Here is a 19,008-nt window from a genome sequence, read left to right on the forward strand (position 1 = left end):
TTCGCCTGGAGGCTCTGTTGTCTCCAAAAGCCACCATCAGCCCTGAGGAGAATGAGCGTTACTCTCTCGACTCCAAACAAACCAGGGCTGAAAACAAAGCCAGGCGTGGATAGATGTAGCCAGAGCCAACCAATCCTTCCATTCCGTAAGACCAGTCCCAACATTGTGTTTTGTTTCCCGGAGTGCAGGAAGTCGTGGGAAGCTCGATGTGGGAGCCCAGCCCTGCCTGGCGCTGGGATGTTGGCAATGGCGTGCATCATCATCGCATTCAGCCTCCACATTTGAGTCCACAAACACAAACGTGTTTCTTCCGTGTGGACGGGGGCTCGCTGCATTCTATGCCAACCCAGTTTTTGCTTTTCCTCTTTTTTATTTATTTATTGATTTAATTCAGTTTGATTTTTTTTAATTTATTTTTTTTTTTAGTCTCCTCCTCTCGTCTAAACTCATTCCCGCCCATCTTTAAATATAGCAGCCAATAGTCTATCTTATCAACCCACACTATGAGCGGGAAAAACGAAACATGATTTCTGTGGGCCAGGCGTGCAGATGGCTGAGACCCGGCGGCGTTCGAGGCTTGCCTGATGTGTTTGCTCCCCTTGGTTCCAGTAGCAGGCAGCAAGGTCAAATAAATATATACAAAACCAATATCATCATCGTCATCACCATCATGATGAAGAGAACTAAACTAGATAATTTACTAGTGCTCATGGCGCGGGGCTGCAGTCAGGTGATTCATATGCAAACCATGGCGGGGATAGAAACTCGCCGATCGATCGATCGGTCGATCGATCAATTGATGGGTCCAGCAGATAATTCTATATACAGGAAGGAACACTGAAAACTCGCTATGGATGCGCCACAGCCATGGAGCTTTTCTTTCGTTCTAAAATGATATAAACAACGTAGATGAAGATCTTGTGTGTGTATGAATATGTGCTGAATGGTTCGTGGGGTGGGGGAGGACAAGTCATGGTTAAGTGGTAGGTAGGTGAGGTCTGAAGGATCGTGTGGAACACATGAGATGCGTTATACCCCTTTTTTTGTGCGCTCTTTGTACAGTGTCATGATGCAAAATTCAAGGGAAAAAAGGAAACAAAAAAAAAGACGAAATCCTCATCTGTTTCTTTTGGGTATAATGCTTTTGACTCCCTTCCTCCTTTCCCTCAGTTTGGTTGCGATAGAATCATCTCGCACGAAACGCCGTTGCAATGCTATATGTTTCCCAAATGAAAAGAGACCAAAAACAAAAAGGAGAGAAAAAATGATTGAAAGGACAGGATCCAAAAAAGCAAGAGGAAGATCAAACACGTGGCCACACAAACCAATATACTCACAACTCAGAGCTGAATCAAATCCACTTCAGAGAAATCAGGTGGGCTCCGACTAAAAATCGCCCGACACCGTCCATCCAGCGCTTGATATTCATTGCTAATCCATATATGCTTGCTGAATCGCTGCGTGCGGAACACCTCGTCATCACTGACTCCAATATCATCTCGAGGAATCCAGATAACGGGCCGTTTCATGCGGAGCGCTTCGTGTTGGAACGCCCGTTGGACAAGTCGGTCACGCTCGTCCGGAGTCAGGTCTTCAAGCTCGTCGTGGATGCCGGAGAACAGAGCTTGGCCGATGGCGCGGGTGGATGGGCCTTGCGATTCGGCATCGTGTGCCAGCTTTTCACGCATGCGTTGAACGGTCAGGGGGGTGGTGTCGGATCGTCCGCCAAAGTATTTGGACCGGCCGTTTTTGGACCGGTCGGCCCATGAAATGCGTTTCGACTTGCCCGGGATGAGTTTGCCGATCTGTCTAGTCATTGTTCCTTTCCTTCCCTTCCTGCGCTCAATACGGTCTAACTTGATGTCGCCCTGCTCGCCTAGTCTCTCGCCTTGGTTGAATGCGCTGTCGTTGTCTTGATCGCTCTCCTCTTCGTCCTCTCCTTCTACAAGACCCAGTTTCCGCCGTTGGGTTCGAGCGAATTCTTCATCTCGGCGACAGGCATCGTCCTCCAACGTGATCGGGAGATACCGGAATAAAGGGTTGAATGCTTCATTAAGAAGGTATTGAAAACCGACCGTCAGAATGGCAACCACGATCATACATATCGCTTGGCCTTCACAAGCCACATTTCCCTCCGAGTCTCTGACTAGGAAAAACATGCCGATCAGGCAGATTTCCATGACGTAGATGCCAGTGAAAAGCTGATTGATAGCTTTCGGGAAAAGAAGACCACCGGTATCGAAGCGAAATTTCGTGACATATAGTGTATTGTATCGATATACAAACCAAAAGAGTCCAAAGGTGAGAACATTGAATACCATGATGAGCGGAGAAATAACACAATAGATAAGCCCTATAGGAATATAACGGCGATGCGTTAGAGTACGAGTGAGAAATTTCAACGTAAAAGAGGATAGCAACAAGAAATATTGTTTACTTACCAATCGATGCTAGTGTCGTATAGACCGGAAAGAAAGTACCCCATTGCATCTGATTCAGGTTTGTGGTCCGCGCCCACTTCATTCTAGCAGTGTTGTCCAAAATCGGAGCCAGGATAAACCAGCTAACTAGAGCAAAAATCTGAACCAGTGCGCCAGCGCTGACAGACATTGCTTGGAGCACCATGTAGGAAAAGAAATAATTACTCGCACGAGGAATATTCTGGGCCAAAAGTTGGGGTATACTAGTCACGTCCGTGATGGAATTGAAAATAGTCGTGAAGCCAGACGAAATTGAGACGACGAGGAATATCTGAACGAACAAAAATGCAAAATAATAATTCTGCACGGTTAGCTCGACAGCCATCCCTGTGTGCACGCCTTGGTTCCGGGAGAGAAACCGGAGGATTAGTGGCAAAACGGCCATGAGGATAGCAAGAAATAGTGGTGGCAAGATACCCTGGATGGCTGAAATCAACCAGTCAGGCATTGAGGATATCCATCGAAGCCAAGGAAACTTCCCTTCCAGGTATGCAAGCTGAGATAGTAAGCCGGTAAAAGCAACAGGGAAAGCCCAGCCTATAACCATAGCTGTAACAATGACGAGCACCCCAAAGGTTCTCAGGTACCGCTCCCACCATTTGATCGACATATTATCCCAAATGACGTCGTCTGGAGATATTTCCACCAATCGTGGGGCCATCTGTTTGGGTATATGATGACTGACAGATTGGCATGCCATATGTGCAGCCACCTGGTGGTTAAATTGAACAAAAGCAGAATTCATGAGTGGGAATTTCTCCGGGTTCCGCTGATCTACTTCGATTTCGAGGTTCAAGCGCGCGACTTCCTGGCGGCAGTGATAGATCTTATCGACTTTCTTGCCAAGAAGAGGTATGGCGGGCATCCAAGTCCAACCAAAAATGGGTAGGCGCATAGTTTCACGATCCTTCTGTTTGATGTATTTCATCCACAGAGGGTCGCCATAGTCATCTTCCTCAAACTCTTCGTTATACGCCAGAGGGTATTCCTGTCCTGCAACCCGATCGCCTTCTTTAGCAGGCGCGTGTCTTTTAAGTCGAAGAGCTATCTTCTTCTTACCAGAGGGAGTCACAGGGGAAAGTTCAGTCAAGGGGTACTGGTCATCCTGAGGGTTGGGCTTTGGGTTTGTCTGCTTCGAGCTTTTCCATAGTTTTAATTTCGCTGGACGTGATGGTTGGTCTGCCGGGCCATCCATTGCAGGGGGCCCTTCTTCCATATGCGTTTCTCCGGAAAGTCGAGTCTCATCCTCCTCAAGGTCGAGGTTGGGATTGGCCCTACCTTCATGTTGAACATCCGCCCCTTGCGGGTTGGCCGCAGTGGCTCCCTCTCTCCTCAAGCCCACAGCAGGCTTTTCATTCCTAAATTCAGAGCTCGCTTCCTCCACGACTCTATCGTTTGGTAGGCTTCCGGTTTTATTTCCCACCTCACCATCAAATCCACCGGTGGTTCGAAATCTGCCCTCGGCCGTGTCACCAGCCTTCCTGAAACCGCCCAATACCGTTTTTCCGATCCTTGCTACTCCCGAGCCCACAGCCCCCACCCCGTCACCTACACGTGGAATAAAAGAACCATTACCACGTCCGTCTTGTGCTGCATTCGACTCACGCATTCGGCCATGCAATACCTCCCGAATGGTATGAGCCTCATGGGGATCCCCTGAACTAATTCCTGGTCCCTGGGCGAGACGGGAAGCTCTCTGTTCCGCAGCCATCCTTTCGCGATCCACCTCTGACGACTTTTTGCCGGATTTTTTGGCCTGAGCTTTAACTTGTTTAAGTTGGGCCTTCTTGCACTTCTTTATCAGTTCTGTCTCTGCCGACTCAAGCTTCAAAGCGAGTTTGTTCCGCAGTTTCACTTTCTCGCTCAACTCATCCATGTTTCGGTTTATCCAGATGTTGCGGACGCCTCCGGGGAACACATCGAACAGGCGATCAAGAGCATCTACAGACAACCACTTCGACGGGATAGCGGTCACCAAGACAGTGGTGGCTGATGCGCGCAGCCGATGCTGAGGTGATGTCAAATATGTTTGTCGTAGTCTGATATAACCTCGAAGTTCGTCAAAGAAAACCGCACACACGTAAACGACGACGACAACAGCAAGAACCAGATGGGCCCAATAACGGTCTGTATGCTCTGGCGCGATATTACCCCACGCCAGCTGATCCAATCCAGATACATTGTAAGGAGTGTCATCTGTGACCGAAACAGCACGTGTGTCCTTTCCTCCGACTTTGTTTAAGGGTATGAGCACAGGTAGGATGACGAACGAAAGTGGGATAAAAATCTTGAGAAGCATGCGGAGGTAGCGAAGGAAAAAGTAAGCATCCAGGCCACATTTTTGGATGAATTCTGAATTGGACGTCCTGAACACAGGAGCAATCCACCGAAACAGACCGGGCGGGGAAGGGTTGGTACGTTCTCGTTCTGAGACCAGATATGTTCGCGGTTGGCTAAAAAGAAAAGGAAGCAGGAAGCCCCTGTTAGAGATTTGAACTTTTTTTAAATTTGAACTTTTTTTAAATTTGATTTCATGGGTGGACACCAAATCACTCACTAAATCCTGGTCAACTTTCCCTTGAGCAGCGTAAATAATAAGACTTCAGCTGTGAAGACTATGAGAGCGGTAGCTAGGGATGCCAAAAAGGTGGTTATTGACATTCCCGCTGTCTTTTGGCCTGTGCCGCTCTGCGCATCAAGCGCAGCGGCCACGCTGTCGCTATTGCTGGGGGACGACATTTTATGCTGGGGCCAGAATCATAGTCCACCAGAATTCCTCGCTGTAGCCCACACAATGGAGGAAGTTGAGGAGATATACAGCTAGCCTCAAGCTGGGAGAGACGAACTGGACGGTGATTCAGGAATTAATAGTTCAATATTTGGCCGATTCAAATGTGAGAAGTCCCGACTTCGCAGACCGGAGAGGGCGTGTTCTAGGGAAGAGACTGAAATGGAAAGGGAAAGAGAATAACAATACAGAGAAGGTCGAATTATGTACTGTATGAATGAGCAGCCGCCAAAGGGCACACAAAGGGAGAGTGAATGAAGGGAATACAACAAGTTTCTTTCAATTGCTGTAGTCGATCTCCAATAGACGATGGAGAGGGAGGTCAATGAGGCGACTCTCAAAGCCGTGTTTGCCTGGAAGACATAGTGGTTGTATAGCGGAAGAAAGAAAGTAAAAAACAAGGAAATTAGGAGCAGAAGTCAATATAAACCCGCATATTTTGGAGATGTCGTCAAGCCATCCGTCCGTGTGCTGTTTGTTGGGCGGGCAAACCCTTTGGTGTGGAGAGTTCGGCGGCCCGCTCTGTTTGGTGAGGCGCCGGCCACTCTGATATTGGGCAATCACGACGGCGATTGCGCTGTCAACCCATCAAAAAGTCTCCACTGCTGGATCAGTGCTGATGCTCCGGCGGACCAGCAATCGTCATTATTCCCATAGCGCTGACCCGAGTGGGTCTGTTTGGTCCTTCCAAGTCCCCAACTTCCCAGGAGCGCCAGCAGTGCCAGCGTCAAATCTTTGAACCATAGCGCGCCGGGCGGCGAGCGAGGGAATCAATCAATGAAAACAAAAACATTCACGAAGGGATGATGGAAGAAATCTCGACAAACAGGGTTGACTGTTCCTTGTGTCACCTTACCGCCGTGCTGGGCAGGCTGGGCTTGGGCCAGGGCTCCATGCCTATTCCAAGGCTCGCTGCAGCGCCAATCACACGAGTGAGCTGCATCTGCAGTGTTGCGATCTCCGACAGGATGTTGTGAGAAATGACGTCGAGAGTGAAACCGCCCAAGTGTCAGTATAGCGTTGTCGCCCTGGATATTAATAGCTGGTGGTTCTTTGTCTGTTTTCCACAGTTAATAGTAATAATAATATAGTTAACTAACTAATAACTACTTATACTAATCATAATCATAATAATAATAGCCGCTGCTACTCTGCTGGGATTGCTACGAGAATAACAAGGACGTGCTGATAAGTGTAAATTAACCTCACCACGGATATTTGCGGTTGCATGGGACTACTGTGCGCTCAAATCAACCCCAGATTCTTCATGCTGGGATTACGGTGCCAGGGATCTGGAAATTCCGGCTGGCTTGACATACGTAATTACGTATATTGTTAGTAGAGGCAAAAGCAAACTGGAAGCTTCCAACTCATGATGGCAGTTTGCGTCCACAATTATGTCTGCCTCAAGTGGCAGTGTGTGGTGATTTTCTATCTACGAGGTTTCGATATGCCGGATCTAGATCCTGTTTGGGGTAACCGCTACGTCCCTGGATCAATCCTTATAAATAACGGGATCTCCCATTCAAGGTGTTTTTTCTTTTTAAATAAGCAGAATGTTTTAGGCTCAAAACTTTCCTCATCTCAGACACCACCATATCCATCTAGTAACCCTCCCCAACACAATAAAACCCAAACCTTCATCCCTTCATTTCCATGAAGGTTATCGCTGTAGGGCAATGGCAAAGGAGGCCTTGTTTCCCGGATTCAGGAAGAGGACCATGATACATTCTTTCATGCCCTCTGCCTTCTTCTCTTGACTTCCAAGAAACGTACCCCTGACGAGGAAGAACTGGGTCGGAGTGTTGAGGAACCTCAAGGCGAAACTTGTCCTCATCAAATGTCAGTCTTTGTGTGAAGAATGACTGTGGAGCCATGCGACAGCCACAGCAGTCCACTAGCGAGCGAAATAATGAGTCGAACAGCACATTACCGTTCAGGCTCTCTCTGGATCAGCGATCTGGCAAGGGGAAAGCTTGCTTCAAACCTGGTCAACAACAATGAGGCAATCATCCACCTGATAAGTCACTAGTTAACTAACCTTGAGTTAGTTAAATACACCAAGGGCACGACCCGTAAGTTAAGGGAAAAGAAGTACTCCGTGGTTAGTCCACTTTCCTCCATGGCTGTGTCACTCAACCTACACTGCATGACAGTTGTTGCCGTCCTATGCAGCGAGAACATTAAATTCCTTTCTCTGTATCTGAACCCAGTTTGTGAGACTCTCTCTTGTAATGTGCTTTGCCTGAGGCTTCTTCTGTGGCCTTGAGACTGCTGATGATGTATTTGCACTTGAACTACTCCGTACAAATGGTGGTGAATATGAGCTTTACTGGGTCCTCCCACAGCTGGGCCCGTGGCCTGGCCCTACAACGTCGCTACTATGACTTATGGCAGACTCAACCCATAATGCAAGGCTACGGCAGCATATCATTAATTCTTGGCCGTCACAACGGCCAGAGATCCTGCATCTATGTCTCTTCCGCTTGAGCATCATGGATAGACAGCCATATCATATTCACCTATTTGAATCGCCTTGATAGAGAAGGTCAGTAAGCCCATAGTGACTAGTAACTAGCTTTCACAGACGCGCTGCCGCGAGCGCGTTTCTGGCGTTTCTGCGGTTGTCAAGATTACTCGGAGCGAATTCAAGGTTGCTGGCTCGAATTACAACGGCCTTCGCTCCGAATCAACCCTTCACAACAACCATTTATCGCGAAGTTGGCGCTTGGAGAATGTTTGTATGTATGTATGTATAAATTTAACGTCGGGGGGGGGGGGGGGGGGGAACCCCGGCAATGACCGCGCCCCGCGAGCCTCCCGAAGGGCATGGGGACGTCGTGCTAAGCTGGAGAAATCTCTATATACACAGTGGGAAAGAAACAGAATCCAGATGGCAACTCTTGAGAAGAGTCCGCTCACAGAGCTGTGCATCCACTTCTGGCCCGGCGTATGGCTATTCATGGTGGGGGGCTCGGAGAATGTTGGATTCAGCTGTCAGCTATTTTCCTGTCCATTTGGGAACAACCTTCAAAAGAAACAATACTCTCTTGAAAATTATCTAGATTGGAGATTAAAATGGAGAGATTAATGGGGAGTTCAGTGTAAAGGCAGGCGACGAAATTCCTCCTACGAGTAAGAGTATCCAAATAAAGAAATGGGCTTTAATTCGGCGTTAAAGGATTTGCTGGACGCACGCGCTATCCCAAATAGGAAATCACTTTACGCGTTACTAGAAGCTCGCGTTTCTCTCGCGTTCCTCTTGCCAAAAATTCCGTCAATCATTTCCAACAACTCTCCTTCTTACCACTCACATCGATACTAGGACTGACGTTTAGTGATAATTGATCCATCCCACCACTGGCAATCATAACCACTTAGACAGACTTTTGCACAATGTCGTCTCCTGGTTCTGCCCGTCGTCGTGGTCGACCAGCAAGAAACTCTACAACTTCAACTCCCACTCGCCCAAGTGCGACGAGCAGCGAGCAACCATTGCAGAATGCCTCGCAGACTACTCCACGGGCTTCGAGATCGCTAAGAGAAGCCGGCATTCCCTCTTCATCCCCGTTACGCTTCCAGTCATCCCCCCCACCTGAACCTCAACAAGCTCCTCCCGACGATGCGGGTTCAAGAATGGACATCAGTTCCCCAATTAGAGAACCTCAAAGCACTGATGATATTGAAAGAACTCCCAGAGCAAATGCTCGCCTGATTGGAGGTATTAGAGTATCATACGCTCATAGGTCTATTTTGTTTTGAAGAATATGAAACAAAGGCTAATGACAACATAAATCAACATCGTTAAACAGATTCCTCACCAATTCGCTACATGTCTAGTTCAAGCCCAACTCGTGCAAACAGCCGCCCGAGCCGGACAGCTGATATTCCAAGCAGCAGCAGTGGTCTTTTTGTTCGGTCATCTCAATCAATTGGATCAAATGGCCTTCCCAATGTTTCGACAAGACGAGGTGCTATCCACTCCGATGCCTTCGGATCCTCATCAAGCCAGCGGAGACGAGTATTCGTCAATGAGAATGGCATGCCAGTCCGTGATGGTGAACCTCATTCAGATGCCACGTTTTCAAATGTACAGCCAGACACCTCCGAGGCCGACGCCCTTGGTGGAAGTTCTACTCGTATCATTTGGGGTACCAACATCTCCATCCAGGACTCGATGTCCGCATTTAAGAATTTCCTATACAATTTCGCCAAGAAATACCGCATGTGGGCAGATGGCGCTTCTGAAGAAGAAACCCGTGCAATGGGTGCAGCAGCTGACGAAAAAGAATACATCAAGATGCTGAATGATATGCGACAACTTGGGGTAACAGGGCTCAACCTGGATATCCGCAACCTGAAGGCATACCCGTCAACGCTGAAGCTTTGGCACCAGGTCCAAGCGTACCCACAGGAAATTATTCCGATCATGGATCAGGTAGTGAGGGATGTCATGATTGAACTGGCATTGAAGGAAATGGAATCACTCAGAGCACAAGCCAATCAACGACGTCAACCTAGGGCAAGAGATAACAGTTCAGCACCGCCTGTCACCAGCTCTGATATTGGAACTGAGGCTGGACGAGGTCAGCCGACGGAGGTGCCAAATCTAATGGCGGACGTGGAAACCAAAACTTTCAAGGTCCTACCATTTGGATTAGACAAGACGGTCAACATGAGAGACTTGGATCCCGCTGGTACGCTAGCTTAACCTCAATTTTCTTTTTTTTAAAAAAACATTTGTTATTGACACCTTCAACCACAGACATGGATAAACTCATCAGTATCAAAGGCCTCGTTATTCGGGCAACTCCTATAATCCCTGACATGAAGGAAGGTAAGTAGCGATCACCCTCCTCCCAGTCACAATTTGACAACGCACTGATGCTCACTATTACAGCGTTCTTCCGCTGCGAGACTTGTCACTTCAGTGTTGCCGTTGACATCGACCGCGGCAAAATTGCAGAGCCTACTAAATGCCCCCGAGAAATTTGCGGGACATCTAACTCTATGCAACTCATTCACAACCGGTCGACTTTTGCCGATAAGCAGGTTATCAAACTCCAGGAAACCCCCGACTCAGTGCCCGATGGACAAACACCACATTCGGTCTCCCTCTGTGCTTATGATGAACTGGTTGATGTTTGCAAAGCTGGTGATAGAGTTGAAGTGACAGGCATATTTCGCAGCAACCCTGTTCGCGTGAACCCACGTCAACGAACTACCAAGGCTCTATTCAAGACTTATGTGGATGTGCTTCATGTGCAGAAGACAGACCGCAAGAAGCTTGGCATTGATGCCACAACCGTGGAGCAGGAGCTCTCTGAACAGGTTGCAGGTGAAGTGGAGCATGTCAGAAAAATTACAGCAGCGGAAGAGGAAAAGATAAAAGAAATTGCTGCCCGGCCTGACGTCTACGAACTACTCTCACGGTCTCTAGCACCGAGCATTTACGAGATGGAAGATGTGAAGAAAGGTATTCTTCTCCAACTCTTCGGCGGAACGAACAAAACATTTGAAAAGGGAGGTAACCCGCGATATCGTGGTGATATCAACGTTCTGCTTTGCGGAGATCCCTCAACGTCAAAATCGCAACTGCTGCAATACGTGCATAAGATTGCACCCCGGGGGGTCTATACAAGTGGCAAAGGCTCGTCCGCCGTTGGTCTTACAGCATACGTCACCCGAGATCCAGAATCAAGGCAGCTAGTTCTCGAGTCAGGCGCCCTCGTACTCTCTGACGGAGGCGTCTGTTGCATCGACGAATTCGACAAGATGAACGATTCGACACGATCAGTCCTGCATGAGGTGATGGAGCAACAAACTGTTTCAATCGCGAAAGCGGGTATCATCACCACATTGAATGCCCGCACAAGTATCTTAGCCTCAGCCAACCCGATCGGAAGCAAGTACAACCCTAATTTACCCGTTCCGCAAAACATCGACCTGCCACCAACGTTGCTATCGCGGTTTGACCTGGTATATCTTGTTCTCGACCGCATCGATGAGCAAAACGATCGCCGGCTGGCGAAGCACCTGGTGGGGATGTATCTGGAAGACACACCGGAACACGGTACCAGCGAGGAAGTTCTTGTAAGTCGACTCATATTTCTCTGAACTTAAAGCGTGAATGACCGCTTTCGCTGACCCACCGTATTCCAGCCCGTCGAATTCCTCACCAGCTACATTACCTACGCCAAAAGACATATCAACCCCGTAATGACGCCCGAAGCGGGCACGGCGCTGATAGACTCCTACGTTGGCATGCGGAAACTGGGCGATGACATCCGCTCCGCCAATCGCCGCATCACCGCCACCACCCGCCAACTCGAATCCATGATTCGCCTCGCAGAAGCACACGCCCGCATGCGCTTATCAAGCGAAGTCCTCGCCAGCGATGTAGAGGAAGCAGTACGGTTAATTCGGTCGGCACTGAAACAGGCCGCAACGGATGCGCGCACGGGGCTGATTGACATGGGATTGTTGACTGAGGGGACGAGTGCGAGCGAGAGGCGGCTGCGGGAGGATCTGAAGAGGGAGGTTTTGAGGGTTGTGGAGGAGCTTGGGGGTCGTGGTGGTGGGAGTGGGGTGCGGTGGTCGGAGGTACTAAGACAGCTGAACGAAGGGGGTAGCATGGAGGTTGAAGGGGCGGAGTTCGCGGAGGCGGTGAGAGCGCTAGAAGCGGAGGGGATGGTTAGTGTTGTTGGAGAGGGGGCGAGGAGGAGCATACGGCGGATTGGGCTTGTGTGAGCAGAAAGGGGTGGAGTTCCTTGCATTTCAATTTTGTTCGCTGGCTGCTTTTCCCTTGTTTACTACTAGTTACGGGATACAAGATACATAGCATATGATGGTCCATGAACTAATGTCTGCTGATTTCGTTATGGTATGCGTACTGTTGGTGGATGGGCTATGTGTTGGCTCTTCGGGACTCTGCGGTTTTCCTCGTCCATTTCGAGTCCTCCGTCCTGATAACTTCAAGGATGAAGCCAACGAGTTGACTGCTAAGCGATGAGGTCATCGACAGTTCTACCTGGGTCCACTAGGATAAGGTTTTCACGTGGGCTACCACTGCTCCCTGATTGGGCTGCGGCTCAGCATCGATCTTGCATCGCCGATATCAGATCCACGTGATATTGCACCATTGGCCTGGAATTTGTTCCGAATTTGCTGTTTCGCGCAATTCTGCCTGTCCTGTACCTGGATCTCGTCGCCGCCGATGTCCCTTGCTCGGAGGGGTCATGCGTGTATTGTGTATCCATATGTGTATACTCCGTACTCCGTATGCTATCTTCCATTAAACTTCTGTGTTCTCTTAAATAGAGTTTGAAGCTCCATCCCAGCCACAGTGTCAGCCGTAGCTCGCAGCTAGCTTCTCTCCACTGCTCCTCCTCTGCTGCATTTCCTCTTCGACCTTCGCCTTCTCCTCCTCCTCCCTTCCCTTCCCCTACCCATCGCACCTCCCGCTGCAATCATGAGGTAAGTCTCCCCTCTCAAGTTTCCCCAATTGGCTCCCAGCACCCCGGTTTACCCCGGCTGTTTCACACCAAACTGACAAGCAACCCCCACCCCACGCTAGATTCGGCCACCAGCTCCGCGCTTCTCTCATAAAAGAATACTACTGGCACTACATAGCCTACGATGATCTTAAAGCTGCTCTGAAAACCCCGTACGAGTCAAGTCCCACCACCCCGACCGCCGCTGCTGCTCAGGAAACCCAACCCGCAAAGCCCAAGCGCAAGCCATGGACGGAGGAGGACGAGAGGCGCTTCGTCGCACTGCTGGAGAGCGAGCTGGATAAGGTGTTTACTTTCCAGAAGCTGAAGAGCGATGAGATCGTCGCGCGGATTGTGCAGAGTGAGAAAGAGGTTAATGGCGTCGTGGCTATGATGAGGGCTGCTGCTGCCGGGGGTGGTGGGAATAGTGCTGGAGGCAGGAGGGGGTCGCAGATTAGCAGTCGTGGGGTTGAAGCTGCTGCTGGCAGTGTCGCAGTCAGCGGTGGAATGGCGCCGACCGATGAGGATTTCTTGCTGCTAGAGGAGGATCTTAGTGATATTATTGCCGACGTCCATGATTTGGCCAAGTATGTGCAGTTGAATTATACGGGGTTTCAGAAGATTATCAAGAAGCATGATGTAAGGTCTTCATCTTCTTTTTCCCACCCTTTATTCCACGTCTCTTATTTTTGATCGGCTATATTTCTTTCTCTCTATGCTTGGAACAGTAGTGGTGAAAAACTTTTTTTGCTGACATATTTTGCGGGATAGAAACAAACTCAATGGCATTTGAAGCCCGTGTTCGCAGCACGGCTAAAAGCAAAGCCGTTTTTCAAGGATAACTACGATGCGTTCGTGGTTAAATTGTCCAGGTTGTATGATTTGGTTAGGAACAAGGGCGCTCCTGTTACCGGTGACAGTGCAGCGGGCGGTTCGCAGCAGAATTTCATCCGGGAGACAACTAAGTATTGGGTACATCCGGACAACATTACGGAATTGAAACTTATTATCCTGAAGGTTTGTTTGGAGTCCTCAAGAAACGTTTTCTTTTTTGTTTTGTTTTTTTTTTTTTTTTTTTTTTTTTTTTTTTTTTTTTGGGGGGGGGCGCGGGGATATCTAACGAGTTCTAGCATCTCCCGTTTTGGTATTCAATCCCACAAAAGAATTCGATGAGCGAGATTCAGCTATCTCCTCTATTTACTATGATAATCCAGAAACCTGGGAGCTATATACTGGGCGCTTAAAGAAGACTGAAGGTGCGGAGGCGATCCGACTACGGTGGTATGGTGGCATGGAAAATGATCAGATTTTCGTTGAGAGGAAAACGCACCGGGAGGATTGGACAGGAGAAAAATCGGTCAAAGCGCGGTTCCCGATTAAGGAGAAACATGTAAATTCTTTTTTGGCTGGGAGAATGACTGTCGAGAGCATCTTTGAGAAGACCAGGAAGGATGGAAAGAAGAGCGAGCAACAGATTGCTGACTGGGAGCAGCTGGCGCGGGAGGTGCAATATCGTGTAGTTACTCGGAAGCTCAAGCCAGTTACGAGGTCGTTTTATCATCGGACTGCATTCCAGCTTCCTGGAGATGCGAGAGTGCGAATATCGTTGGATACCGAGCTGACCATGATCCGAGAGGATAATCTAGATGGCCGCAAAAGGTCTGGGTCCAATTGGCGGCGAATGGATATCGGAATTGACTACCCTTTTCTCCAACTACCCGCGCAGGATGTCGAAAGATTTCCCTACGCTATTTTGGAAGTGAAGTTGCAGACGCAGGCGGGTCAAGCACCTCCACCATGGATCCGGGATCTAATCTCAAGTCATCTGGTGGAAGCTGTCCCCAAGTTCAGCAAGTTCATTCATGGAACGGCAAATCTATTCCCAGACCATATCGACCTGCTCCCCTTCTGGATGCCGCAGATGGACGTCGATATTCGAAAACCCATCACCCGCAGGTTCGGCATCGAGCGACCGGTCCAAACTAGCCAATCGACAACTGACATCATGGACGATGATGGCGACGATGATGACGAGTCCGACGATGACGCTGACGCTGACGCTGACGATGCCGGTGGTAGTGATCCCGCAGCGCGCAACGAAGTCGATGCACGCGAAAACGGCCACGCATCATCCTCATCCGTGAACGGAACCAACGCAATCCATTTCCAATCCCTCCAACCCCTTCCTCAAGGCGAAGACAACGACGACCCTTTACAAGACCCCAGCATCTCCCAAGCTATGGGTAACGCGCTCGATATGGAAGAGCGTATCGCTGCCCAACGAAATCTTATTGATATCGGCGGCGATGACTACCCACTCTATGACTCCGAAGACGAGTCGAGCGGACAAGATGACCTCGAAGAGGCACGGAGGATCGGTGGCTGGCAATATCGCATTAAGCTTGCGAAACACTACGTTCGCGCTGCGGGAAGATCTACCCTGAATGCTGCGAAATACTTAGCACCCGTCCCGAGACCGACGGCGATGCCCATCAATAATGGCGTCAGTGGGGTGGGGAGGTTCATACCGCCAGATCAAATGCAAGTTAAGCGGTTTAAAGCACCGAAGGGGAAACGTAAGTTTTTACATATTTATTTCCACTCCATCATTTTGCTATTTGTGCTATCTTTAGTATGACTCCCCAACCTAACTGGTCCAATATCCGGCCCAATAGGAATCCACGTCCCCGTCCGTGTCGAACCAAAAGTCTACTTCGCCGCTGAACGCACATTCCTTTCCTGGCTCGAATTTTCTATCATCCTCGGCTCCATCGCTGCCGCCCTACTCAATTTCGACTACGACACCGTCACGCTTGTGTCGTCGTGGGTGTTTACTATACTCGCTTGCCTGTCGCTCGTGTATAGCTTGCTGCTGTATATGTGGCGCATTGATAAGATTCGGAAACGGCGGGATGTAAAGCATGTTTATCATGAGAAGTGGGGCCCGACGGTGCTTTGTGTGGGCTTGCTTGTGGCTGTTTGTGTTAATTTTGGATTGAGGGCTAGGTCTGGGGGGTGAAAGGGGTGTGGTAGCTGCTGCTCACGGCAGAGTACGGGGAAACGGACGGCGGTTGACTTACATATCAGGATATAGCATGTATATATGATGTTTTTCTTTTATTGGCGAAGAGGGAATTTTTTCGCTTGATGCTGATCACCGTCCTCCCTTCGTCCTTGTTTTTTTTCGGGCATTTTATTTATATATTTTCAATTTTTTTTTTTTTTTTTTTTTTTTTTTTTTTTTTTTTTTCATGTCTTGCATTGGGGTTTGCGGCTTCTGTTTTTGCCTTCTCTGTAAACATAGGTTGCTGAATGTCCTGTATGTCTCTTTATCTATCATGCGTCCGATTTACGCCAGAAAATGTTGGGGAAGAATAATATATACATTAATGGATGACAAGTTGATGCTGGAAAAGAAACAACTCGGTTGTGTTGCGTGTTGTAACCCAACGCTCCCCCCTTCCTACCAATGTTCATACAACCTAGGTCACCAGGAGATCGGGAAAACAAGTATAAAAGCACAACCACACGCAAGAAGACCAAAGCAGGACCAAAGCAGGACCAAATTTGCTTTGAGCTGAAGTGAATATCCCAGTGAAATTGAACTTTTAGAAATGTACAAAAATAAATAAAAATTAGGATAGCTATAACTAATCCCTGGAATATGAGCAAAGTACATGTATAAAAACGACATGATCAAGAAAAAGGTCTAGCAAATACCAAAAAAAAAAAAAAAAAAAAAAAAAAAAAAAAAAAAAAAAAAAAAAAAAAGGTTAAAAACACTCATTATTTCTTTCTTCTTCTCGGATTCCCCTACCGCTTCTTAATGCTGACATCTAAATTGCCCACTAGCCACACAGTCACAAATACGCTGAACAGACCTGCCGCCATCGTCAGTGGTTTACGGAGAATCGCGAGTGCCGGATAGTCGTATGTCACCTGCCAGGATTAGTCGGTTAGCAATTCAGGTCCAGGGAGCCTTCAGAAGCAACAAGCGTTAAAGAATCAAGAAAAGTGATGCATTCCATACAATAATATGACCTTCCCGCGCCTCATCTGCCACATTCGTCGTCCGCAACGTCAAAACAGTCCTCCCCACGGTGTCCATAAACGTCTTGTGCAGTCCAAGCTCTGACTCAACCATATACGGCATCCCAACGCCATCAACTAGCTCGTACTTCACAGCCCGCGCGCCTTCAGGTAGGATCACGCGCAACTGGATTTTCTCGTATTGCACTCCCTCAGGCACTTTTGGGCCCTCCAGGAATGGTAGCTTGAGCACATACGACTCTCCACCAGCCTTGCGCAGGAACGATGATAACGCATTGTTCCAGCCAATGCGGAAACTATACTTCCACCCACCAAAAACGGGGTAGCGCGGCTTGAGCTCCAGTAGCGCCTCACGGTTTTTCACACCTGGACGGAAGCGGCTTGTTGAGACGTTGCCGATGTCGTCGGTGAAATAAGCATCGACGGAGCCTGGGAGCAATGGGATGCGCAGGTCACTCATTGCGGATGTGGGAAGGTTGTGGTAGTTTCTCATAGCCCACCCGACGCGGGAGAAGTGTTTTGAGAGCTTGGCACCGTCATTGCGGAGCCAGAGACGCTCCTCTGTTGCAAGGTTGCCACCCCAGTGCGAGATTTCGATGTCTCGCTCGAGGAGGGAGCAGGTTATGACTGGCTTGGTGAATTCATAGCGGACAGTTATCATAGGCACTGTGGCGCTGGTGGATATTTTGGAGGTCTTGTACGGTCCATACGTGTAGGTGCTCCCTTGTCGATCTGGGTCAGCACCGGATTTCAGGCCAGAAGTCTCCGTATAATCTGGCACATTGGAGCTGGGGAATTTGATCTTTGTCTTCTGGTTGTCGGTTGTGTAAGCGGATGGGGCGTAGACGGGAAACGAGTATGAGAGGTATTGTTTAGCGTCTTGCTCAATAGCTGCAGGGAGCGGAGCCAGAGCTTGCAGGATGTAGTAGGATATGCTCAGGGTGATTTGAGAGGACGCTTTCAGTGACTCCGGGAAGTGAACGACGAAGTATTGGTTGGGGCTGTAACATTAAACATGTTAGAATGGCAACCTGTACCAGAGACCTTCCGCCGAAGTTACGTTCGGCGCAAATGAGCCATTCAGAAGTTGCAATGGCAAACCAACCTCGACTGCAACACCTCCGTGGTCTCCACCAGAAATTTGCCAGCCGATGGCGCATTCTTATCACGCACTTCTATTCCCCCCACTTTCACATCTGATGCGAAAGGGATGAAGTACTGCTCCTGCGGCTCCTTGGCAGTGTTCTCTATCACGACATTGACAGTTTCCCGCACGTAGCCTTTTTCAAGATTTATAATTCTGAGGAGATTGACGTTCTTGAACACTTTGGGGGGGCTGAAATCGTTCGATAATACCAGTCGCGATGAGGTGTGTGTGGTGGAATTGGCAGTCGTGGCAAGGACCCCGGAGATTGAAGGAGTCAAAAAGCCGCAAAGCACAGCTGCGGTAGGTAAGAGCCTCATGGTGGCAGGGCTTGCTACCAGTGGACCAATTTAAGGTCCCGGATACTGTAGATATCGTAGCGAGACGTGGAGCAACAAGAAATGGGATTGCTCGAGCTGATGCTGTGGTTTGGCAGCGTATGTGGCCCGTATGAAGATACCACGGGAGGCGAAGCGGCCACAAGCGCAGCGGACATGCAGTTATAGCATGAACCAATTAGATTCGTGGATTCTCTTTCCCCAACTTCCTCCACCAAACACGAAAATGACATCCGCTGCGCATGCTGTGTACAAATAGATATAATGTCGAAGCAGATAGATGTGTTCTAAATCTTGCGAATATCTCTTTGATAATTTGACTCATATAAACGAGAGGGATTCTTAAAATTCGATTTCTGAGACAAATGAATCATCTAAGATCAGAGATTAAATGAAGAAACACTTAATCTAAGTATATAAAGTCATTATTTAGACTCTGTATTTGAGAAGACCGTGACCGCAATCTTTTCAGCTGTATCAGATATTTTATTACTTGATCTGCTAGATATTCTTTATCAGAGCTAGAGTGAGTTGACTGCATTTCTCAGGGTTTGGGTCACGTGGTCTTGCAGCGAGCGATTAGGGTAGGCTTTCCAACATAGTGCTAATATGTTTTGATGATCAACAACTCAGTCGAATCACGGGGGTTTGCGCTCGGGAAACCGATTGAGTTATTCCCATTCATGTAACAAAGAGGATATCCTAGGGCTGCCTC

At 48.7% G+C, this 19,008-nt stretch overlaps 6 protein-coding genes across 6 annotated transcripts in view; 2 read left to right on the forward strand and 4 right to left on the reverse strand.

The window, feature by feature from the left end:
• HCAG_03674 (predicted protein) overlaps nucleotides 1-142 on the reverse strand; it is a gene marked incomplete at both ends in the record, with an annotated part of 1,106 nt that extends 964 nt beyond the window's left edge. Inside the window, one exon of the mRNA XM_001541526.1 lies at nucleotides 83-142. Coding sequence (XP_001541576.1) covers nucleotides 83-142 — 60 coding nt within the window. The remainder of the gene's footprint in view (nucleotides 1-82) is intronic.
• Nucleotides 143-1,340: 1,198 nt separating this feature from the next.
• Nucleotides 1,341-5,219, reverse strand: HCAG_03675 (conserved hypothetical protein; the record flags this gene model as incomplete). Its single annotated transcript, XM_001541527.1, has 3 exons — nucleotides 1,341-2,353; nucleotides 2,442-4,933; nucleotides 5,038-5,219. 3 exons carry the CDS (start codon nucleotides 5,217-5,219, stop codon nucleotides 1,341-1,343), a joined length of 3,687 nt encoding a protein of 1,228 aa, XP_001541577.1.
• A 500-nt stretch (nucleotides 5,220-5,719) lies between these two features.
• On the reverse strand, nucleotides 5,720-7,452 carry HCAG_03676 (predicted protein; the record flags this gene model as incomplete). Its single annotated transcript, XM_001541528.1, has 6 exons — nucleotides 5,720-5,845; nucleotides 6,125-6,211; nucleotides 6,549-6,573; nucleotides 7,045-7,100; nucleotides 7,256-7,296; nucleotides 7,413-7,452. 6 exons carry the CDS (start codon nucleotides 7,450-7,452, stop codon nucleotides 5,720-5,722), a joined length of 375 nt encoding a protein of 124 aa, XP_001541578.1.
• Nucleotides 7,453-8,664: 1,212 nt separating this feature from the next.
• On the forward strand, nucleotides 8,665-12,018 carry HCAG_03677 (cell division control protein 54; the record flags this gene model as incomplete). The annotated part of the gene is made up of 5 exons (XM_001541529.1): nucleotides 8,665-8,989; nucleotides 9,081-9,965; nucleotides 10,034-10,105; nucleotides 10,169-11,361; nucleotides 11,431-12,018. 5 exons carry the CDS (start codon nucleotides 8,665-8,667, stop codon nucleotides 12,016-12,018), a joined length of 3,063 nt encoding a protein of 1,020 aa, XP_001541579.1.
• A 721-nt stretch (nucleotides 12,019-12,739) lies between these two features.
• HCAG_03678 (vacuolar transporter chaperone 4) lies at nucleotides 12,740-15,780 on the forward strand (the record flags this gene model as incomplete). Its single annotated transcript, XM_001541530.1, has 5 exons — nucleotides 12,740-12,744; nucleotides 12,845-13,400; nucleotides 13,533-13,692; nucleotides 13,892-15,337; nucleotides 15,437-15,780. 5 exons carry the CDS (start codon nucleotides 12,740-12,742, stop codon nucleotides 15,778-15,780), a joined length of 2,511 nt encoding a protein of 836 aa, XP_001541580.1.
• Nucleotides 15,781-16,574: 794 nt separating this feature from the next.
• Nucleotides 16,575-18,275, reverse strand: HCAG_03679 (hypothetical protein; the record flags this gene model as incomplete). Its single annotated transcript, XM_001541531.1, has 3 exons — nucleotides 16,575-16,700; nucleotides 16,792-17,812; nucleotides 17,917-18,275. 3 exons carry the CDS (start codon nucleotides 18,273-18,275, stop codon nucleotides 16,575-16,577), a joined length of 1,506 nt encoding a protein of 501 aa, XP_001541581.1.
• Between the last annotated feature and the right edge of the window lie 733 nt (nucleotides 18,276-19,008).

The sequence above is a fragment of the Histoplasma capsulatum genome, genomic scaffold (genome assembly GCF_000149585.1).
Source record: "Histoplasma capsulatum NAm1 scaffold_3 genomic scaffold, whole genome shotgun sequence".
Lineage (NCBI taxonomy): Eukaryota > Fungi > Ascomycota > Eurotiomycetes > Onygenales > Ajellomycetaceae > Histoplasma > Histoplasma mississippiense.